The 22957-nt window shown below is 39.6% G+C and overlaps 3 protein-coding genes and 1 long non-coding RNA gene across 4 annotated transcripts; 3 read left to right on the top strand and 1 right to left on the bottom strand.

Moving 5' to 3' along the window:
* Positions 1-31: 31 nt before the first annotated feature.
* Positions 32-2738, top strand: LOC145454429 (uncharacterized). The gene is made up of 3 exons (XR_013920125.1): positions 32-178; positions 1485-1670; positions 2564-2738. It is a non-coding gene; the product is annotated as an uncharacterized LOC145454429 (long non-coding RNA).
* A 3683-nt stretch (positions 2739-6421) lies between these two features.
* Positions 6422-8750, bottom strand: LOC145454097 (uncharacterized). The gene is made up of 9 exons (XM_080332118.1): positions 8618-8750; positions 8254-8537; positions 8040-8183; positions 7850-7984; positions 7641-7784; positions 7365-7584; positions 7141-7303; positions 6835-7077; positions 6422-6772 (listed from the first exon to the last, which is right to left on the bottom strand). Exons 1-9 carry the CDS (start codon positions 8638-8640, stop codon positions 6437-6439), a joined length of 1692 nt encoding a protein of 563 aa, XP_080188244.1. The 5' UTR covers positions 8641-8750; the 3' UTR covers positions 6422-6436.
* A 3935-nt stretch (positions 8751-12685) lies between these two features.
* On the top strand, positions 12686-15567 carry LOC145454098 (uncharacterized). Its single transcript, XM_080332119.1, has one exon. The coding sequence runs from the start codon at positions 13003-13005 to the stop codon at positions 15121-15123; it is 2121 nt and encodes a 706-aa protein (XP_080188245.1). The 5' UTR covers positions 12686-13002; the 3' UTR covers positions 15124-15567.
* Positions 15568-18797: 3230 nt separating this feature from the next.
* LOC145454020 (liver carboxylesterase 1-like) lies at positions 18798-22673 on the top strand. The gene is made up of 9 exons (XM_080331994.1): positions 18798-19097; positions 19494-19683; positions 19762-19958; positions 20051-20214; positions 20270-20421; positions 20575-20772; positions 20928-21072; positions 21437-21680; positions 21753-22673. Exons 1-9 carry the CDS (start codon positions 18943-18945, stop codon positions 21904-21906), a joined length of 1599 nt encoding a protein of 532 aa, XP_080188120.1. The 5' UTR covers positions 18798-18942; the 3' UTR covers positions 21907-22673.
* Positions 22674-22957: the final 284 nt, after the last annotated feature.

The raw sequence follows: 22957 nt of genomic DNA on the forward strand, positions 1-22957 counted from the left end.
TGGAAAATTGTGTTCGTTTTAGAACTTATCCGAAACTTTTATTCATCCATAGATTGTATATGATAAAACAATATAGGAATTGATCCTAGAAGAATTCCAAAGCAACTCACCACAAAGGAGGATTTAAAGAAGTTTGATGGAAAATTGAATGAAAGCAAAAGCCTTTGCAAGAGATGTGGTATGTTGAATCTGTTTTGGTATTTTTAAATAGGCCTACTTTGTTGTGCCGATAGCAGACAGTATATATAAACGTAAGATGTGGAAGCTATCAAGGTGTTTTTAGAAATTCAGTCAGTCAAAGTGGACGATCGTATTGCTTGGATTATATTTAGGCTTATTTTAGCATCTTTGAGATGCAACTCTAAACGTGGACGGTCATGAACAGTAGGGCTCTTCAAAAATGACTTTTTTTCTCAAATCGTACTGGCTACTTGATAAAATTGTTAGGTTACCTAATTTAAGCCTACAAACAAAATATGGTTCAAATCCAGCCAGTATCCGCTTTGCTACAAGAGAAGAAAGTTCCTATTTATTATATAAAAATGAATAATAAAAAATTTGAAGATTTTCTGTTAACCCCATGAAAGTGTTAGGCTGTCTATAGAAACGATGCTCACCAAATTTGGTTCAATTCCAACCAGTGGAAGCGGAGTTATTGCTGTCGAAAAATTTGGATTTTAATAAAATAGTACTTACGGTGAGCACAACTTTAATAAGTAAACAAAGAATCGGTCACCGTAAATACTATTTTATTCAAATCCAAATTTTTCGACGGCAATATCTCCGCTTCCACTGGTTGGAATTGAACCAAATTTGGTGAGCATCGTTTCTATAGACAGCCTAACACTTTCATTGGGTGAACAGAAAATTCTCAAATTTTTATTACCTATTTATTTTTATATAATAAATAGAAACTTTCTTCTCCTGTAGCAAAGCGGTTACTGGCTGGAATTGAACCAAATTTTGTGTTTAGGCTTAAATTAGGTAACCTAACAATTTTATCAAGTAGCCAGAACGATTTGTGAAAAAAAGTCATATTTTAAGAGCCCTAATGTCCATGTCAGAGAAACGTTTTAGGGTAGGCCTACTCATATGTCTCGCAGCGTTCTCTACATAATTGTCAATTGCGATACAAACTGTTTGCTTGTATTGGTAAAGCCATCCAACTTCGAATTGTAAAATGTTGGGAGTCTTGATATCAAATTTTTGAAAGGTGCACTTTGAGAAGATTTTGGAATCTGTCAAATTATACAAAAATTTAGCAAATTCTTTGACATATTTCATCTATTTAAGACTCGATCAACGTAAAAGAATTGGTAATCATTTTATACAATATAGCCCTATTGTATTTGTAGTTGAAGTATAGTAATAATTCTTATGGTTACCGCACTTGTAACGATTCACGGCCATAACTGGAATAATTAGAATGATGTAACTTTCAAATTGTCATGCATTTTGCAACAACATTGTTCTCAATTTTCAAGGTGCTGACCATTCGAGGAAGAATCACCCACCGGGAATTCACGATCCGTAAACGCGGCCGACTGTTTCTCTCCTCAAGCGGAAGCGACAGAGAAGAGGAACGAAGAGAAAAAAGGAGCAGAAATAGCAAGAGTGTGACAAGTCGCGTCCGTTCGCTTTAATGCGTATTTCCATCCGCGAAGTAGTAGGTGGGAAAACTAATGGGCGTTTGGTTAGGGCTTATATAAGGTTGACTCCAGCGCTGTATTTGCTAAATGTTGCTATGAAATAGGTGTGGTGTCATTTGGTATCAATATTGACTATTGAAAGACCATTTGTTAGTGGTCATGGATTTGTTCGGCCAGTATGCAGTAATTTCTGATGGTCACTTCCCGGGCTTCTGTTCTCTAACCCCTCATGATTGTTATTCTGCTTCTAGTAAGACTGTCGATTCTAATGTTTTATCGTATCATTTGTCGGAGGTTTCGCTCGCTTTATTTACAACGTTTTGCTCTCTGCTAGGTCAATTACTGGCTGAGTATCACTACAGCCTAAGAAACTGCACTAATTCTCATTTTAATGTCTTGCTGGTTATCTTGCTGTCAATTCTAATAATTTATTAATGTCTATACCAGTGCCGCCACTCAAATGTTTTGTTCTCTGTACACAATATTGTTAGGTCTTCAGCTTTCCAGGCAGAGTATCATTCCACTTTCTAGACTTGAGTATATATCTCTCCAACTAGCTGCCAAATAACTGATTCATTTGGATTGTTGAATTGATCATTTTGGACAGAATGTGAAGAAATTTTAGTCAAGAATTCTTTTTGTGTTAGTGGCTGTTTTCAAAGAGTGCTGAAGTAGTCATCGTTGATCTTGATAATGAAGTAGAAGTGACGATTGAAGTCAGTTCTCTAGTCATATAATATTAAAAAATATAATAATAAAACTTGAAAACTTGAGTGGAAATAGTTCAGAATCGAATCCATTTTAGTAAGTATGGGCGAAAAAAATGTAGGAGTCATTCGTTAGTCGCTACCTCTGCCATTTTCGCAGTACGAATGTCTTAGCTATTAATCATCATTTTCATTTTATTTCTGCAGGGTGTTGAAAAAAAAAGGCCGCATGCTGGTTATTTAACTGGCTCATCAGAAGATGAAACCTGATGATAAGGACTGTTTTCACTTTCTTTCTAAAGACATTCGTTCGTTTGTTCGTTTTATTTTTTACAAGGGCATTATTGCCAATTCGTTTGAAATTAAATTATCACAAATGTGATTAATATGTAGTAAATAATGTGGTGTGTGTACGCAGCCGTGATCAGGTTAAGCCCATAGTGGAAGAAAACAGGTTATTATATCAGGATCTTCTTCTTCTAACGTAGGATCTACATTCTACTCACCATGTTTAAAGGCTGTAGCATCTGCATAATATTTACATTATTGAAGGACATGGAAAAGACGTTGAATTGAGTCGACACAAAATCCCCCTTTCTACGACCTGCCGAGATCTAATATCTACTATATCGGCTCGGCTTTTCTACATCTTTGGTCTGTACTGTGTTTGCTGGGTATAGTTTTGACTCGAGTCAAGTCGAGTCATTTTCAATTCACCACCGAGTCAAGTCCGAGTCCAAGTCACGGAGTAGAGTGTCAAGTCCGAGTCATAGTGTTTTGAGTCGAGTCCGACTCCAAGTCATTGTGTTGACTAGTTCCGAGATAATATTAAGTGAAACCCACTTTTTACAACTCTGCTCGGTGATATCGATAGCTTCGCAATCATAATATACTAATTGTCCTCACTTTTAACAGTTTCTGATTGAATTTTCAAGTACCAGTACTGATAGACGAAATAATGATAGTGTGATAGCTTGACTATTCTTCGAAGTTACAATGAAATGCCTGCCTTCGTAGACCCAGTCTCGAGTCATATGACTTGGTCCGAATCATGCTCAATGACTCGAGTACAAGTCGAGTCAATACACAAATTGACTTGAGTCGAATCGAGTCATTTTTCAGTTTTAGGAAAATGACTCGAGTCAAGTCGAGTCATCAAAAAATCGTGACTCGAGTCATTACAACCCTGCACTTCCAACTCGAAACCTCGTCCTCTTGAAAAGCCGATTCTATCTCCGATTTTCTTCGCTCATTTGCAATTTAGTAATTCGTATTATCAGTTATTACTAGATAATTAGTTAGTGGTATATTCAGGACCGTAACAGCACTTCGTCATCCCCCCTCCAAAACGTTGGTTTTGGGCCCCCCACAGGGTGATAAATTGAACTTCGCCCCCTGACCCCCCCCCATTCGGTTTGTCATCTTTGCGCGACTTATCAACGACATTTATTGTACTGTTTAGTGACACTCATTTCTTCGCCTAAACGCGCGATGCGCGAAAAAATTCAAAAAATCTTATTTGAATTTGTCAATATGGTGCTATCAATATTCTATCCTCCCTGCTCACGTTATCAGATCTCCCGGTAGAGCTGGGCTAGGAACTGTAGAACCCGTAAATAATAACTAAACATTTAGGCGATATATCAACTTGATTACATGATGTTGTTTCGTGACCTCTTGTCTCCTATGTCAAAAGATATTGAAATCACCCAAACGTACTAAACTACAAGACGCACACGATTTCAATTTGGAATTTCTTCATTGGCAAATAAATTTTCCATGCGGGTAGGCATTTGTCTTGTGGGGTTCAGATAACCAGGACAGGAACATTCGGCGCCAGCTATTAAGGCGCCTATGGACAATTGAACTGAACATGGTCTATGTACATTAGGGCTGTTCAAAAATAACTTTTTTTTCCCGATTCAAGCCGGTCACCTCTTAAATCGTTAGGTTGCAGTAGAAAACCTTGCTCACCAAATTTCACTCGATTCCCACCAGTAAAGGCATCCGCATATCCAATTAAAATTTTAAGCTCACCCTTAACTCACCCGACTTTTATCAAAATACACCATCAGCCAAGGCTGTGTCAACAAAAAGAGTTCGTGTATCATCTAAAAATAGTACATTGAACGCTCTCGTATTCGACATTTCGTGCTGGTGACGTCATATTTTGTGTTACGATTGTTGATATACGCTGTTCTTTCGAATTCTCTACTAGTTGCTGACGATTACCCCTGACGAGTGTCAGCCGAAAATATTCGGGTTCATTTTAATATGAATATACTATTCAATTGAATAATTAATATATATATCTTCGGGCACCAAAGGGGATTACAGGTTTACAGCCTCAGCAATCCAGCCTCGGAAAATGACGAGGGATCCGAGCCTCGAATCGGTAAATGCACGCGTGCATACTGCACAGTGCACACTCACGCGCATGCTAGATGCCAGTTCAGCGTCATGACATATACTCGATTTTCATACCGAATTACTACTCTGTTAAAAGAGTCCCAATCACGAAACTCGGATGGGTGTTAGCTAACATCATTAAGGTATACTATACCAAATTTCGTCATTCATTTCAGAAAGGAACACCTTCAAAAGAATCGCCGTCCAACATCGACTTTTCCGTTAAATCTGTTTGCGGTAGCATAGCACGCACCAATACATAGTCAACTTCAATAACGGAATTACCATGCTAAACATTGATTCCCCAACTCGAAACTTGGTACGCAGTTGTAGGACATTATGGCAATATACCGTACCAAATTTCGTTACATATTTAACGATGGAACAGATTTAAAACCAACGCAGTTCTATACAGACAAATCCGAAGTTATGACTTTTTTAGTAGTTACGCACTGTTGTCCAAGGGTCTGCGCATAGTGAGTTGGTGAGTGTGCGCAGACTCGTCAAAACGCAGAGGGAACATTGTGAGGTATTTTTGACTTCGGAAACAATTTAGACATTTGACCTAACGCTACAATTTTGACAACTTATTTGTTTAAAGAACTTTCTGCAGCGATAATAGCCTAACCGCTATTCCAGAATATCTTCAAGATGAGCTGCTAGATAGAAATGACTGGACTGGACGTAATGCGTGGTGTAAGCTATTGATTTGATAAAATGATGTTGGATAGCCCATGTTCTGTTACACAATTTTGGTGTCATATATATATTGCGATCGTACCCAACGGTGTCGTCGAAAGCGTTAACGCGTTATTACATTCGCCTTAACATTTGTGAGAATGGATATGCGGCACTCGTTCATATCAAATCGACGGCGCGGGTTTTCAAGACAGGGTCACATATTTCAGGTAGTGCAGCTGCAAAATTAGCTCAAGAGTTATTACATTCGCCATAACCTTTGTGAGAATGGATATGCGGCACTCGTTCATATCAAATCGACGGCGCGGGTTTTCAAGACAGGGCTACATATTTCAGGTAGTGCAGCTGCAAAATTAGCTCAAGAGTATTAAAGACAGGGTTACGTATTTTCAGGAAGCGCTGCAAAATTCGCTTAGAGTAAGAATATTTTCTACCGTTTCCGCATAGATATAGGCTCGATGGTAAACCAAGGTCATATTGTTGCTGCTTTTCACTAGGATACAGTTAATAATTGCACAAGGCAGATGACGGATGCACGATAATTGAGCTGAATCGGAGCTATGGGGAGGGGGTCTGTGAAGGTCGAATGGGGCAACGCGAAGACAAAACAGTTGAGAACCACCACGTTACATGGTTCGTATGCCTGGATGCGATTAATCTGCGTTCCAAGCCGCTTCCGCTTCCACATCGGAGAATACTTCCCGAAACCATATTTTCTCGGTTACAACCATGACGATAGCGCTTATGTCGTCACGGCGAAACTGTTAAAAACTAACCACTACCTATAACGGCCAGCAATCCCTAAAATTACCACTCCCGGCACTCCCTATGACTGCGGCACTCCCTATAACGAACAGCAGGCCCTTGCTACAACATCGCGCTACGAATGGCGGACAGTCGTCGGTGCTGACAATGTACTAACGTACTACTGTACATATTCCACGAAGACCCTTCGAATGAACAAAGGTTTTTTCATTTGCTATGTTGCAGTGACGTGAATCGCTGCTTACGGCCCAATCGAACGTACGCATACGGAATCAAAATCAGAATCATCGCAGCAGCAGCGATGAAGAGGACCACCACGACGACATCGTCCATGACTCCTCCCGAGGTAGCCTCTTCAACAGCGCCTTCCAGGAGCTCAGTTTTCATGACGTGCGGGATCACATCCATTCCACTGATGGCGACTCGACCAACGCCAGCAGAACCATTGATCACGGAAATCGGTCCTATCAAGACCACGTAAGGAACGCTACGCTTCGAACGCGATGATCGACAACGCGTGTTACCACCGGCAAGTGGACATTCCTGAAAATAGAAAGACGCAATCAAACTTGGCAGAAACCGGGACCAGTAAACAAGATAACTACCTCGACATCGTCGCTATCGCAAGACATCAATTCAGCATGAACGTAGAATTCCGTACATTGCAATGAAAGAGGTGTTTGAAAGGAGACGCAGACAATGTGCGATACAAACGATGATTGAATATTGGTCGGCAAGGGAGACCCCGCATTGCATCCATCAACGACGATATCCAGTACACTACGGCTTGATAAATCATCGGAGCAAGACAAGTACATCTGAACGATGCCGGTGGTTAAGGAACCGGACTTGAAAAGCGAACAGTTAGAAATGCATCATACGACTCGTACCATAAGTCTCGCCATACTTACATCCAGCGACATAGTAACATGAATCATTTCCCCTACGGTGTAAGAGGCACCGCCGCTAACACTGTAAACATCCGGGCATCTATTAGGGCACGCGGGTACTTTACACAAGGAAATGGTCGGGAATACGTCTTTCTTTGACACCACCAAGCCAGGGTTGCTGACCCTGCAACAAAGAGCATGTGCATTACTAAAAAAAACGATGAGAGTCAACTATCGAATCTTACACTGGTTGAAGCGATGTAACAAGCTGGTAAACCCGATTGTACTCGCATTGAAACTCTACCGCCGGGATTGGCATGTCGAACATAGCATTATCAAGGTCGCGATTGAACCATATTTGATTGTTGAATACGACGCCATCCGCTGTTCGCGTGGATGTGGTGTTACAGGCCGTGAACGGAAGCGGAATAGTCACTTGGTACGCGCCGTTGGTCGGAAAATTAACTGTGTTGGAAGCACGTACGTTACATTTGAACATTTCAAACAAATTATGATATCACCTATACACTTTGAACGAGCGTGTTCGTGCAAGCTTGGAGCCACCGATAAGTAACTATTCTTCATGCCCATGTCGTATTCGTTAACGAAGCTTTCAGAAACGCTCAGCACCATCTTGTCGGGTTCGCACCGCAAAATCGGAGCAGCTTTATAGAGAAAGGCAACAGATCACGAACTGCAAGACAAATCACGCAGCATATACAGTACTCACGTATAGTGCAGTGCTTTCCTAAAAAACCGGTATCGCTTCTACAATAGTAACCCCCTGCGTGCTTACAAGACTCGTAGCAGGAACAATCTCCTTCGCACGGATTAGGATTGCAGGCGGACGGCGATAAATCTAAAGCTGGGGTAAGGGATAAGAGAAATTCTGTCGCTGTAATAATTGCTGCGCAGCTCACATTCCACCGGACAGTCCCGACAGTCGATTCCGCCACAATCCTCCGGGCAAACGCACTGATAGCTCGTTTGAGACGTAGAGATGCATATTTGGTTGATATGGGCACACGGTTGAGTATCACAGACGTGCCGGGCGTGCTTGATGTCTGGCATAGCATAAATGAAATGTCAATAGCACACCTCGTTGAGCGATTTTCTAGGTAGCCTACACTTCACCTTCAGGGCAGATCGAACAGTTGAAACCGTGACAGCCCTGGCGGCAGACGCACTCGTAGTCCGTGTCGGACACCATATTGCATATTTCGTTAACGTTAGAGCACGGCGTAGTGCTGCAATTGGCCTCACATTCACCCGAGCACGCACACCGGTAGCCTGCTTCAGGAAGAGAATCGCATTGGTAGTTACTACTTGCACAGGGTTGAGTATCGCATATGCTCGGGCTCCCCATAGCGTCGCTGTCGGCATTAGTCATGGCTAGAAGCCAGCTCAGAGCGAAGAACCTGAACACACGGGTATACAGCAGTCAGCAGTTACACCATACGATAACTCTATTAGACAGCCTATCTATTCTATTACTTACGAAAAGTAAGATGTCACAGCCATTCTCTACCACGCGACGCAAAACAAACCAAAACAGAAGCAATTAGCCGAAGTCTCGCGACAAACTACGGGGCAGCATGTTTTATAGTTCCAAGTGATCTCGCGTCGACAATCACAATTGATTGCCTGATGACATTCATTAATCTTGACGATTGGATAATCTTGTAGTCTATCCGTAGAAAAATAAAATCATTCCCGGTCGTCGAAGTGCTTCTCTGTCTGTATCTATCAATCCGATCGTTGCGAAATAAAGGATGGAATATTCATTTATGATGACCATTATCATTGATTTAACCATGCATTCCTTCTAGATCCGCATATGAACCACTCCATGTAATTTCACATGTAAGAGACGCATCACTTGCATACTCTGGTATGGGTTGCGCTTGCGCCTTGCATTACCGCAATTGGTAGGCTACCGCATACCATTCATTCTTGCTTTGAAGCTCGTTTGGACTCCGAGTTCATCATATGACTGTGGAAAAGACCGTTACCCGCTAAATACCGAGTGATATGTAGCAAGTCTACAATTCCATAACGTATAGGAACAGGTGCTGGTCAGTAACGAAGTACTTCTACTTTTTCGAAGTACTCAATTAGTTTTCCTCTACTTCTGGTACTTACTCAAGTAGATCTTTTTTCGCTACTTCTATTTCGCAATATTTTGTGAACTGCTTACTTACTTTTAGCTATTTTCAGTTTGTCAAGTAGGAGTAGTTTATTCCTCTGACAAGAAAGATAGCCTAAGGAATTTCGGGGCTGTTTTCACGGAGTACCAACATTTAATTTTCATAAAACTCATTTAAAGCCCAGAATTTTCGTTGCGCTTCGCGCACAGTAGACATGTAGTTGCAAATATGTTTCAACGAAAGTATCGCTGAATATAATTTAGATACCGGGTTGGGTGATTCCGTTCACACCGCATTGTCGCCTATATCAAATATTTCATCACAGTAAATATGGTCTACCATAGCGTTGGAAACTACCGTTTCACAATCTATAGCAATTAGACTGGTCAAAACATATTTTTAGGCAGACAAAGTAAGAGTGGTTTTGGGGGTGCTGAAGGGCACTGATTTCGAATGTGATCTTGGTTTTTTCAAATTGGCGCTTGTTTTGGCGATAACTCATGGGGCTATTTTGACCAAAATCTCCCATTTCCGCCGTGATGGCTAGATAGAAAATCGGCTCAGTCGTACTATAAAGTATTTAAATTCAAAATACAGCAACAGCACTATATTTAGGGGTATTAAATTTATCATAGTTATAGACTATCACGGATATCATGTACATAAATAAACTCCAGTCATGCATATAAGTATTTACCTAGATACTCAAATAACGTGGCATTAATTCAATAAGTTTTACGTCAACCACCTATTGTAAATTTGAAATGATCAGTCGGAATATAATCTTATTCATTTATTTTGAAGCACAATTGTTTTTTTGTACGATTTTCGCCCGTAAGCAATTTAATGCAGTTACTTGAAATTAAGGTTCCAGCAATGGTCTGCCATAATATGTTTCTCTCATCTGCCCTACATCTTTCTTTTGTTGTTTTGATGTCTTGGTGGAACTTCTCCCCTTGCTAATCAACAAGATCATCAGGAAATATATCAAGATGACTGAACAGGAATTATGCTCATATGTTTTTTCCAATTTTCCATATACAGCGGAACAACTGTTTCTAGTTGGGTGCTTTATGATCATCTAAAACAGCGGTTCTCAACCGGGGGTCCGCGAAGCAATATCAGGGGGTCCGCGAGACCTCTAAATTTTTAAAATGGTTGATATTGTAATTTTTATTTTATTTTTTAATTTGAGAAAGCATGAGGCTGTTTCGTTTCGCACCACAACTGCTAAAACTGCATGACTCATATCATCATCATAAACGTCTGACATGAACTATCGTAGTGTGGAAATTCGTTTTCATTGCCAATTTTCCAACAACCTGCTGATACAAGCATATTGCTGTTTAGAGACGTTTTGTTTATGTTTGTGGAAAAAAATTAAAATGCGGAGATAGTAACGTCAATCAGAGTGACTTCGTAATGTCTGCGAAACCTTCTCGATTCGAAGTTGTCAGTCTCATCAAATTAGAGAACAGACGTTTGAAAAAAATTTTCGAAGTATTTCCCAAATTTGTCCCAATGCAGGGATTGAAGCCTCGCCACGAAATCCATTTTATCCTGTGATATACATAACCACTATTTGAGCAGGTTCTAGGAGGTACGGAACTTCAATATACAATTGAATAGTATATTCATATTGAAATGATCCCGGGTATTTTTGGCTGACACTCGTCATAAATCGGGCAATGATATACCTGCTCTTAAAGCTCGGATATCGGATTTGGCGCATTCTTATTGCGGATGCCCTATCGACAAAGCTGATTTTTTGATGAACAAGGAGTGTTTCGTTACTATCAAGGCATTACGCCCCAACCCTGACATTCATATCACCAGTTATATTGGTATGCAGCCTTGTCTTGTAAATGTTCAATTGTTCATGGTCGAAAATGTTTGCTCGTAAATATATATGTAAACCCGAGCAGAACAAGTCGTTTCATGACGGTCTTTCTCAGGTTGGGAAACTTGGATCCATTCTTTGGGGCATAAAATTTGTCTAAACTTTTTGATTAGGATTTCACTTTGACGGTAGAAACTCTCTGCGGGCCGATCAAAATGCCGTCGCGGGCCGAATCCGGACCGCGGTCCGTATTTTGCCCGTCCCTGCGCTAAATGCTGGACGTGATATGTTCATAAAATATATGTTTCTTCATTTTGGTGCCATAAATGTTGCAATCACGCCAAAAGTATCGTCGGAAGCGTTATGCGTTAATATTGCATTAGCCTCCATCTATCTTTGCGGAAATGGTTTTCGGCACTCGTTCATATCAAAACGAAGAGGCGGATTTTCAAGACACGACCACGTACTTCAAGAAATACAGCAGCAAAATTAGCTTTGAAATAATAAAAGTCTACCAGTTTCTACATAAATAGTATGATGTTATTTCAAGAAAAATCATTATTTTCCTGTTTCTCTCAAGCCTACAGTTCATATTTGCACGAGACAGATGAATGTTGCTCTATAATAGAGCTAAAATTGAACTAAAACTTGAGGGTGTTCACGAGGGTCCGTGACGGTCAAAAGGGGTCCGCGAAGCCAAAAAGGTTGAGAACCACTGATCTAAAAAGTTTTATTTACAACATCTTAGGATAAATTCCATGCAATGAGCTCCTTCCTCATATGAAATTGGAATCTTTCATCCGTATTCGAATCTGAAATCTATCAAAGATGCTAGATTTAAGCGTGTCGTTTGATAGGGATACTATAGGTATACCTACTTTGTTGACTCAGCGGAAAATTTTTCATTTACGAGTCAAAACAAATGAGATGCATATGAGTATTGTATAGTTAAGCTTTTCAAGCACAAATTTTATAGCTTTATACTCAGAGGTGGTCAGTAGCGAAGTACTTCTACTTTTTAAAAGTACTCAAGTAGTTTTCCTCTACTCCTGGTACTTACTCAAGTAGATCTGACGTTCTCTACTTCGTAATATTTTGCAATCTACTTACTTACTTTTCGCTATTTTCAGTTTGTCAAGTAGAAGTAGTTTAATCCCCCAATATGTAAGATAGCGTGAGGAATTTCAGGGTTGTTTTCACGAAGTACCAACATTGAATATTCGTAAAGCCCAGATATTTCGTTGTGCTTCGCGCACAGTATAGTTATGGAGTGACAGATATGTTTTCACGAACGTATCAGTGAATATAATTTAGGTACCGGATTGCTTGGTTCCGCTCACAACGCATTGTCGCCCATATCAAATATTTCATCACAGTAAATATGGCCCACCGTAACGTTTGAAACTATACCGTTTCGAAATCTAGCAATTACCTATCATTTCGCAATCCAGCAGCTCATGACGTGTCATACTAATCTGGAAAATCCGGCTTTTTTAAGGTTACACCTGTTTTAGCAGATCACTTTTGAAGCTTTATGGACAAAAGACATGAAATATATTTTCCACTTTTTGTAACGGGTGAATAACTGCAGTCACGTGCCGGGGTTTTCCCCGCACATGTTTTCGGTGTCGGGGCCCAGGAAATGTGTGGTTCCCGAAGGATTGTCTTTTAATTTGTTTTTATTCTTTTCGTTTAGAGCGAGTTAAATTATTGTTAACCGTTTCCAATAAATATCATAAACCGTTTAATGACTGATATAAAGATGCCAAGAGACGTGTTAGCATCAAGACCGCTGAGCAGGCTTACATTAATGTAACAGTCTACAATCGACTCCAATCGTCTAAAGTAACTGTTACATTAAAGTTAACAATAACAACTTTCGACCAAGAAGAATACATGATGACACATGCTGCCAATATAAGTGCAATGAATTTGCAACAACAACCCATGATGGCACATGATGTCAATGCAAGTGCAATGAATTTGCAACCAGAACCCATGATGGCACATGTTGCCAATACAAGTGCAATGAATTTGCAACAAGAAACCATGATGGCACATGCTGCCAATACAAGTGCAATGAATTTGCAAAAAGAACCCATGATGGCACATGCTGCCAATACAAGTGCAATGAATTTGCAACAAGAACCCATGATGACTCAAGATTTCAATGCAAATATCATGAAGCTGCAAATGATGGTTAAGAACCTACAACAGCTATATTTAGAAGTGGAGAATCTCATGCTTAACAAAGAAAATAGAAGCTTGGTGATATCGAAATCAAGATTAATTGACAAAGTCTTTGATGAGTATTCATGTACAAAGAACATTTGTGTCAGTCTTCTCCATGAAGATGGAGATCAGACAGTGAAGATCAAACTTGAGTATGAAAATGAAGTCAAGGCATTTCAAGAAGCCAAATTACATATCAATGATTGGATGTATGAAGATATGAAGGATGACGTTCAGGAATGGTGTAAGAGATCAACTAATATCAAAAGATCAGACAGATCACACGGATCTAGTCTTTCATCACTATGTTATTCATCTACTGCAACAAGAAGGATAGAAGCTATTGCCTTGAGAGAACTTGCAAAATTGGAATTATCCCAATTACGAAAAAAGGTTGAACTAGAAACCAGGCGAAGAGAATTAGAAACCAAGCAAAGAGAATTAGAAGCCGAACAAAGGGCTGTGGAATTACAGCACAAATATGAAGCAGCATGTTTGCAGGCAGAGATATGGGAAAACGCTGATGTAGAATATATTAGTAGAGAAACTAAGGGAGTGCCGAAGCCGATGAATACCACTGCGAAATCCATGAGTACAGCTGAAGGTAACATCAAACATTCCTTCATTCCAATGAGTAATGACATTCCACCAATCGATCCTATGAGCTTAATTCCTCAAAAGGAGGACAATGAAGTTGGAAGTTATATCATGAACAGTTCACCGTCCAAAGCATGTGCCTCGAAAGAATACGATATCCCTGTTCTATCTGCACCTGCAGTACAACCACAAGTTTCAATGTCAGTAAATAATACAAGTTTTGCTACTGACTTGGCAAATGCAATAGCCTCTGCTATGAATGTTCCAAGAATTGAAGTTATGAAATTCAGTGGTTCCATCACCCAATATGCGCAGTTCAGAGAGTCATTTCAAGTAAATGTTGTAGAGAAGATATTTGACAATGGAAAACGTCTAGCATTGTTGCAACAATACTGTGACGGAAAACAAAAAGAATTCATTCAGCATTGTTCCATGTACCCACCAACTGAAGGCTATGCTAAAGCGATGGAAATTTTGGACGAACAATATGGTAACCCGATTGTTATTTCACGAAAATTTCTTGATGAATTAATCAGAGCACCTCCTATTAAATATGATGATGCTGGTGCATTAAATGACCTTGCGAACAAGATGAAAGAGTGTTATCTCGTTTCACTACACTTGAATCGGGTTCAAGATTTGAACACATTTGATAATATTGTGAGGTTATCATGTCGACTGCCAACAAAATATCACAGCAATTGGGAAGATGTGGCAGCTGAATGTGAAGCTAATCAGAAAGATGTTACATTTCTTGATTTGCTAAGATTTGTGACAAAAATAGCCAAGATTGCCAATTCGTCAATGCATCAGGCAATGCAATCTCAAAAGAATGATGACACGGGTAAACAACATATCCACAAGAAAGTATACTCACATGCTACCCATGCGGTCATTACCGACAAAGAACAAGAAACCTCTACTTATAAGAATGTGCAAAGAACAAGAAACTACAGTACATGTCCATTATGCTCAGGTGATCATATAATAGCTAGATGCAAGATATTCATGGACAAACCGACTGCAGAACGTGTTGCGATTGTGAAGAATGCAGGGTTATGCTGTAATTGTTTAATACGAGGACATATTGCAAAAGTATGTAAAAGTCAATCTAGGTGTGAAGAAGCCGATTGTGGTAAAAGACATCATACCCTTCTGCATCTACATCAATCAGAAGAACAAAACTGAAAGAAAAAGGGAGGAAACAAATCCAGTTTCAAATGCCAAGATTGCAAGTACAAATATTAATGAGAAACGAAATCGTTCCCGTGGCGTATATCTGAACATTGTTCCTGCAAGGATATGTGCAGATGGCAAATAACTTGAAGGACTTCCCATGGACTTGAGCCAGGCCAAGTTTTGTTTACTACTAAAGTCAAGTGTTTGAAATTGTATTCACCCATACTGTTGTTTAGACCCGATGTTCTGCGATATGCACATCTGAGGGGGAGAATGTAACGGGTGAATAACTGCAGTCACGTGCCGGGGTTTTCCCCGCACATGTTTTCGGTGTCGGGGCCCAGGAAATGTGTGGTTCCCGAAGGATTGTCTTTTAATTTGTTTTTATTCTTTTCGTTTAGAGCGAGTTAAATTATTGTTAACCGTTTCCAATAAATATCATAAACCGTTTAATGACTGATATAAAGATGCCAAGAGACGTGTTAGCATCAAGACCGCTGAGCAGGCTTACATTAATGTAACAGTCTACAATCGACTCCAATCGTCTAAAGTAACTGTTACACTTTTTAGAAGTGGTTTCACTTTTAATTCCGAGTATCATACGTTGAGTTCTAATTACTTTCGGTCCTTTTGTCCGCAATACATACATGTTGAAGCATAAAAACAAGCGTAGTAATGCCTCTATTTTCCGAAAATAACACTACACTGAACATAAGTTTTACGATCCACAATATTTGTTATTAACTTATACTAATCGCGCCAAGTGTTGAAACCGTATCCGATACAACTTCTCCGTATTGCTCTTCGCCTAAACTTGCTGCCTTATAATATGGGGTATAGGGCACTATGTCATGATATTCTCTAAAACGGGGTCTTCTAGTAAACAAAGGGTTAGTATGGTATTTTCATATCCATGCTATAATTTGCATCCCATGATGCGAAAGAATGCCTATTCTTTTGAAAATTGATACTGCCTAGGATGCATCAATACGAATCAAGCTCTCTGCATCTTCCGCATAGCTCAATCTGCAGCTTTTGACAGTCCATGCTTATGCTTACGAATTAAGACTGTTTTCAAAACTACTTACTTGAGTAGATTCAAAGTTAGTCAATTCTACTTCTACTTCAAGTAGTTTTGGTGACCTATGGAAGAAGTACTTCTACTTGTACTTGAGTAGATTTTCCCTTCGCTACTTCTACTTCTAGTTGAGTAGCTTTCTTTACTACTTTGACCACCTCTGTTTATACTCCTCTCTGATCTTGGTAGAATGACCAATTGATACAGGAGAATATGTAATTCCGACGTGCAAAATTACAACTTTTAGGCTCGACAAACTGCTTTTTTGACAAACAAATGTTTCGCACCAGGTCTTGTAAATATTGATAGAATGACTGAGAACGACATGAGGGTTCTTCGTAGTTTATTATCTGTTTATGCGCAGTATAATATTAGAAAAAAAACTACGATTTTCTTCCTACCAAGTGAAATATTCAAGGGTAAATACAGTAATTTTGGGCTTTTTAGGGATATAAATATCTTCTGCACAAGAGCCAATCTGGCAAAACTAATGTGGCATTCGTAATCAGCAACCTACAAAACCCCAGAAACGGCTCTAAGATGTTCTGCTATTTTTTTTTTCTTCATTTTGTTGACCAGTGTTACCTATCATATCGTAATCTGACGTAATCTGGAGAAGTGGACTTTGACTTTTTTAAGCGTCAGCCCTGTTTTAGCAGACCACCGTTGAAACTTTCTGGACAAAAGACATGAAATATACTTTCCACTTTTTATAAGTAGAATTTGCATTTCTCTTTTAATTACGAGTATTATACTTTGAGATCTAATTAGTTACAGTTCTTTTGTCTGGAGAACATATATGTTGAAATATAAAAGCAAGTATAGTAATGCTTATACTTTCCGAAAATAAAGCTACACTATATGGCATCTTTATAATGTGCCATATTTTAAATTAACGTATATTAATCGCATTAAGGGTTAAAGCCGTATCCGATACAGCGTCTCCATATTGCTCTTTGACTAAACTATAGGAGGGGCCTTATAATATGGGGGAGGGCGCCATGCTATTTTCTAAAACGGAGTGTCCGACTATATTTACTAAACAAAGGATTAGTATCGCATTTCTATATCAATACTATCATTTACATCCCATGATGTTGACGAATGCTTATGCTGTCGTAAATTGATACCTCCTGGGACGCATCAATATTAATCAAGCTCTCTGCACCTTCCTCATAGCTTAATTTACAGCTTTTTACATTCCATGCGAACGAATTACAACCGTTTTCCAACTACTTATACTTACTTGAGTAGATTTAAGGTCAGTCAAACCTACTTCTACTTCGAGTAGTTTTGGGTGTTGTCCTCCTCCGGGGTACGGAATGTGATAGCATAACAAGGCAATTTTCACGCTGATCGGGTGACCGTTGTTTCACAAGAGATGCAAATCAAGGGAGCTTGAACTCAAGAATCCATTTTGATGGTTTGAGTCGATCAGTGATATTCGACGATTTCGCGTACCGAAATTATTTACCCCCTATCATTAAGACACATTTTATGAACGGGAATCTTTGTTTCGATCATTTCTTCTTCCTTCCCAGGCCTTCAAACCTCGGTTGCCTCATCATCCCATTCATGTACCGAAATACAGCGCACGATCTTGAAAACGACGTGTGTCTTTACAGTAATAACACAATTAACATATCGCAATATCAGCATAGCTAGTGTAGGGTTACCATATTTTGGGAATCTGAAATAAAAATAAAGTAAAGTTAATAAAGTTTAACTTTCCGGCTCAACTCCGGAATAGCCGACGGAATGTTACTTGAGTACTGAATTCCAATATCTCAGTCGAAGTTTCACCAACATTTAACGAAAATCCTCAAAAAGAGGACATTTGGGCGTCCTCCGAGGATACTTTCGAAAAAGTCAAAAAATGAGGACAAATCCTTTCAAAAGAGGACTTATGGTAAGTGGTAACCAGAGGTGGTCAGGGACGAAGTACTTCTACTTTTTAAAGTACTTGAAGTAGATTTTGCCTACTCACACTACTTTTCAAGTAGTTATGATTTTAGACTACTTCTACTTCTACTTGACAGTTTTCAGTTTTGTAGGCAAAAATAAGCGTAGAATACCTACTTACTTACTTACTTGTGAACCACCACTCCTACATCTACTTGAGTAGAAATTCCGGCGTTACTTCTACTTCTACTTGAGTAGCGTCAGTGGCTACTTTGACCACCTCTCGTGGTAACCCTAAGCTAGTGTTAACAAACTTGATCTTTCATATAGTGTATAACTGACATTACTTGCTTACCGTGATCGTTTAAAAAGGTGCATATTTGAAGTCTTGCCTAACATTATGATGTTATATTGATAGAAGGGCTCGAGTATAGACTTGACTCGAAGCTCAATACACGCTCAAGAATTGAATCACCCACGTACACACCATTTTGGCCAGCCCTGGACAATGCGAATGAAAACAGCAAGGTTTGCTGAAGCAAACAAAAACGCTACGCTGGCGAAGCCATGTGTGAAACAGCCTTCATACCAAAATCACTTGAGTGATGTTTTGAGCAAATATGCGTCACTCTGTATACTCAATACTCACCAGTCAGAATTCATCTTCATTACTTATCACTGTGATATTAGTGGACTTGGAATCGTAGCTATTGTCTTCAAGTTGGTTCGGAAATAACGGGCCGGTATGCGTGTAATATTTTCAACAATCTGATTTACAGACGTTTTCGACCGTATATGCGTAATAAATTGCTTTGTTAACCTATAACACGAGTACTGTCTCACCAGATATGGATTCGCGAGTGATAGCTACCAAAAACGGAAAAGTCCGCGGTAGTGTGGTGGAGTTAAAAGACAAAGGAGAAAGTAAACGAGTTCACGTGTACAGAAAGATTCCCTTCGCCAAACCACCGACAGGAAAATTGCGTTTCATCCCTCCACAACCGTAAGTAATCAACCGAATATTTAGTTTTATCACCGAGAGCAGTAGTGTCGATATCTAAATTATCAGTTTTGAAGGCCGCGGCGACATTATGATGTCATTTCATCCGTAGCGAATGACCGTCATAGCAAATAATGTTTAATTAATCAATCATTATTATTATCATTTTAATAGTTTCAAGACACCACAAAACCGCAATACAATGAAAAGATAGGAAGGTGTCGAAACAACTTGGAGCAGTCTTTATGATCTTCAAGATCCCCGTGTTCTAACGTTTTCTCGGGGCCCATAATCGGCATGTGTGCATGTTATAGTGTCATTGACGTTGATATCGCTTCAATGGTTTTCGCCAATTATCGTAGATGTGGTAATCTAGATAATACCCTTTTGCTCGTACAGGGCGGAAGCGTGGAATCATGTTATCGATGGAACGGTTTTAGGAATGCGACCACAGGCCAACTTTTCCGCTGCAGAGGTTATGGATAAAATGTCCCCATTGCCATTACCCAAAGGCGATATAGGGATGAGTGAAGATTGTTTGTATCTAACTGTCTACTCGACTAATCCAACGGCTGGTAGAAAATTACCAGTAAGATTTTATCGTCATCAAATTGATGCCATGTGAACTTGATATTTCCCATGTGACTCAAATGTATCAACCTTTCAGGTAATGGTTTGGCTCTACGGTGGGGGATTTATGATGGGAAGCGAAGTTGACTATGATGCATCGTGCTTGTCTGGACTGAACGATGTTGTGGTTGTCATACCGAATTACAGGGTTGGGATATTCGGTTTCTTTTCAACAGGACCAAAGTCACCGTGTTCGGGTAATGCTGGAATATTGGACCAACAGTTGGCACTCAAGTGAGTATATAGCCTATATTAGATTTGCGCATTGTATATTTGTTATTTGTAACCACGCTGCACTAACAGTAACAATCGTATCGTGTTGACAGATGGGTACGGGACAACATATCTGCTTTTGGTGGCAATAGCGAAAACGTTACAATTTTCGGTCAAAGTGCAGGTGGAGTTTCTGTACATTTCCATTTAGTATCTCCTCTCTCAAATGGATTGTTTCACAAGGCTGTCAGTCACAGTGGCCAAATATCTATGCCCGGTAACATCAATTTTTATCCTTTTTGACAAATTTTTAAACACGACATCATGTGCAGCTCTATTCAATGCTAACCAAAAGAATGAAAAAGCTCTTGCGGTCGTTATGAAGCATTTTGCTATCAATCTCAAGGAGCCATCCGAATTATTAGAAACACTGCAATCTATGTCCGTAGATGAACTTCTTTCAGCTAACACTGCACTTGAAAAGGTTTTTATATTTACTTCTGTGCCTGTTCTAGTTCATATCTATACATATATGTGAGTAGCCTACTGTATTCTGTTTCAATATATTTATCGCTAATTCCTATTGTTCTGTATGCCGCGAGTAGAGGTAAGCCTTTAATTGTGTTATCATCTTCAGAACAAGGCTCAATTTACTCCAATGGTAGACGGATATGTCTTCCACAAGCCCCCAACTGAATATCTGATGAATTTGGAATTTCCCCGTGTTCCATACATGATTGGTTGCAACAGTACGGAAGGTTCGGGCATGTTCACTATGTTCGCATCTAGTGACGGAATTTCTGAGGAAATTGCTCGCATATCCATGCCACTGAAAGTGGGTATAATAGGTTGCACGTTAGTTTTTTATATACTTAATTATAGGCTCATAAAGAGACCGTCGCGGACGTGTTACCCGTTTGACTCGCCGGCAAACTTTACAAAAGCGATGACGTACTTTTCGGTCGTAGTTAAATCTGCAATTAATCGCAGGTGTCAAATGAGGGGTGGGAAGAATTGAAGAAATACTACATATCAAATGATGATACCGTCGATCGATATCGTACGTTACTGAGCAGTGTTAGTCATGATGCACTGTTTGCAGTTCCAGCTATGCATGACGCCAAGCTACATTCAGGTAGGCCTACTTCTAGACATCAAGTGTTTTCATAGAAGCAAAATGCTTAAACTAGGAGTCCATTGACCTCTAGTTAGATAACAGCATAATATACTGACGGACGTGACGGTTGAAGAGTCTTTAGTTGTTGGGTCAATAATGACGTTGTCTGTATGAAGATAAATATATTTCAATGTGGTATTAGTGACTATATACTCTCGTGTCAAGGAAGACGAATATAGAGCGTAACCGTGTGTGTCCACATTAAAATATACCTATCCCCGTATTGTCACCCTGAGCCGACGTCATCATTATTTATCATTGATTCAATATAGATCAGCAGTGTTCAGCGAAAAGTTTTGCTGGAAATGCTGTATCATTACAGAAACGGGTGCTCCAGTATTTGTGTATCTCGGAGATTTCCGGCTCAATCTACATCATGACGAAAATTTTGGAAATGCGTTGAAGAAACCAGATTCCTGCATATGCGATCATGGTGATGATGTATATTTAACCTTCGGATTTCCTCTGTCTCCCTTTGACCACCCCCTTGACGCGAAATACAGCAAGGAAGAAGAAATTTTAGCTAGAAAATGGATGACATATTTAACCAATTTCGCCAAGACTGGGTACGTTTATCGATAACATGTATATATTCCAGTAACTCGTCACGACACAGATGCGTTATTCGTATATTTCAGAAATCCTAATCAAGGACAGTCGGTGGAAAAACAATGGCCCGAGTTCAAGGCGAGTGAAATGCTAGTTTTGAGTCACGAAATTACAACAAAGAAAAACTACAAGGAAAAGGAGATTGCATTTTGGACAGAGAAAATGCCAACGTATTATATCTAACCACAAGAAATACTCCGTAACAGCGTTAATAGAGTTTATTCTAGTGTAGTGGTAGTCAAACGCTAATATTAAAATTAATTTAATAAAATCGTATAACATTTGATTGGTATTCTAAGTGTTGATATCGCGTCATTTCCATATTACGCACCGAGGCCTATGTTGAATGGCCACTGGTCACTTGGATTTAGAGTCCTGTTAATACCTTGATCTTACTATAATGATCGAAAGTATTCTTCTCCCTCAGTAAATTCGCAGCATAGTGCAGTGTAGTTTTATTACATCAGACTCGCAAGATGACATCAAGGTTTTGGTTGGAATTTGCTCCTCAACATAATCGTTGTACCAGAGATAACAAATTGCAAAATGGAGATGTAATGGACGCTATATACCCCTACCTACACGGATTGACGTCACGATTACGTCATAGATAATTGAGAAAACCATTGTCATTTTACCGGAGTACATATGGCCCACTTCAATGAGTAGGAGGCGCGAGGTCAGGCCGCAGATCGAATACGATATGCCTGCTTGCAGTGGCGGCTCGTGCCATACCATAGGGTAACTGGGGCATTGCGCCATTGTCTCATCTATAATTCTGTGATATAACAATAATAACATCAATTTAATATTGACAGGCGCATAGCATTCGACATATATAGCGGTATATTTTATGTTTTCGCTTATGCCTACAATGAAGAGCATTTGACTTGGTTTCTTCATCATTTTACTAGACGAAATTAGTGAGATTAAAGGCAACTTTCGTGCTACCCTGCCACTATGATGTAACAATGACATCTGCGTCTGAAGTCTATATTATTACCATAAGTGTTAGTCTATTGTCGCCTGCCCCCATAGAAACTCGCGATTTCGGTTTTGGCGAAGGTACACATCAGGAGATCCTATATTCGTCCGGCGTGGGGGTAAATAATTCACATAACGGAACTTTTATGACACAAAATGTTTCGTTATTTTAGTATTGTGTCAATTGCTTCAATTCAATTTTATGCCAATGGTGTAGGCCTATCAGAGATGAGCACGGATTAGGATTAGG

Source organism: Botryllus schlosseri, chromosome 13 (genome assembly GCF_051294905.1).
Source record: "Botryllus schlosseri isolate E-star chromosome 13, Bs_hap1, whole genome shotgun sequence".
Taxonomy (NCBI): domain Eukaryota; kingdom Metazoa; phylum Chordata; class Ascidiacea; order Stolidobranchia; family Styelidae; genus Botryllus; species Botryllus schlosseri.

Coding starts and splice junctions, on each gene's coding strand:
- LOC145454020 (XM_080331994.1), top strand. CDS start 18,943: ATGGATTCGCGAGTGATAGCTACCAAAAACGGAAAAGTCCGCGGTAGT. Junction 19,684..19,761: donor CGGCTGGTAGAAAATTACCA/GTAAGATTTTAT, acceptor TCAACCTTTCAG/GTAATGGTTTGGCTCTACGG. Junction 21,073..21,436: donor TGACGCCAAGCTACATTCAG/GTAGGCCTACTT, acceptor GTATCATTACAG/AAACGGGTGCTCCAGTATTT.
- LOC145454097 (XM_080332118.1), bottom strand. CDS start 8,640: ATGGCTGTGACATCTTACTTTTC. Junction 7,304..7,364: donor GTTACATCGCTTCAACCAGT/GTAAGATTCGAT, acceptor TCTTTGTTGCAG/GGTCAGCAACCCTGGCTTGG. Junction 6,773..6,834: donor GCGATAGCGACGATGTCGAG/GTAGTTATCTTG, acceptor TTCTATTTTCAG/GAATGTCCACTTGCCGGTGG.
- LOC145454098 (XM_080332119.1), top strand. CDS start 13,003: ATGATGACACATGCTGCCAATATAAGTGCAATGAATTTGCAACAACAA.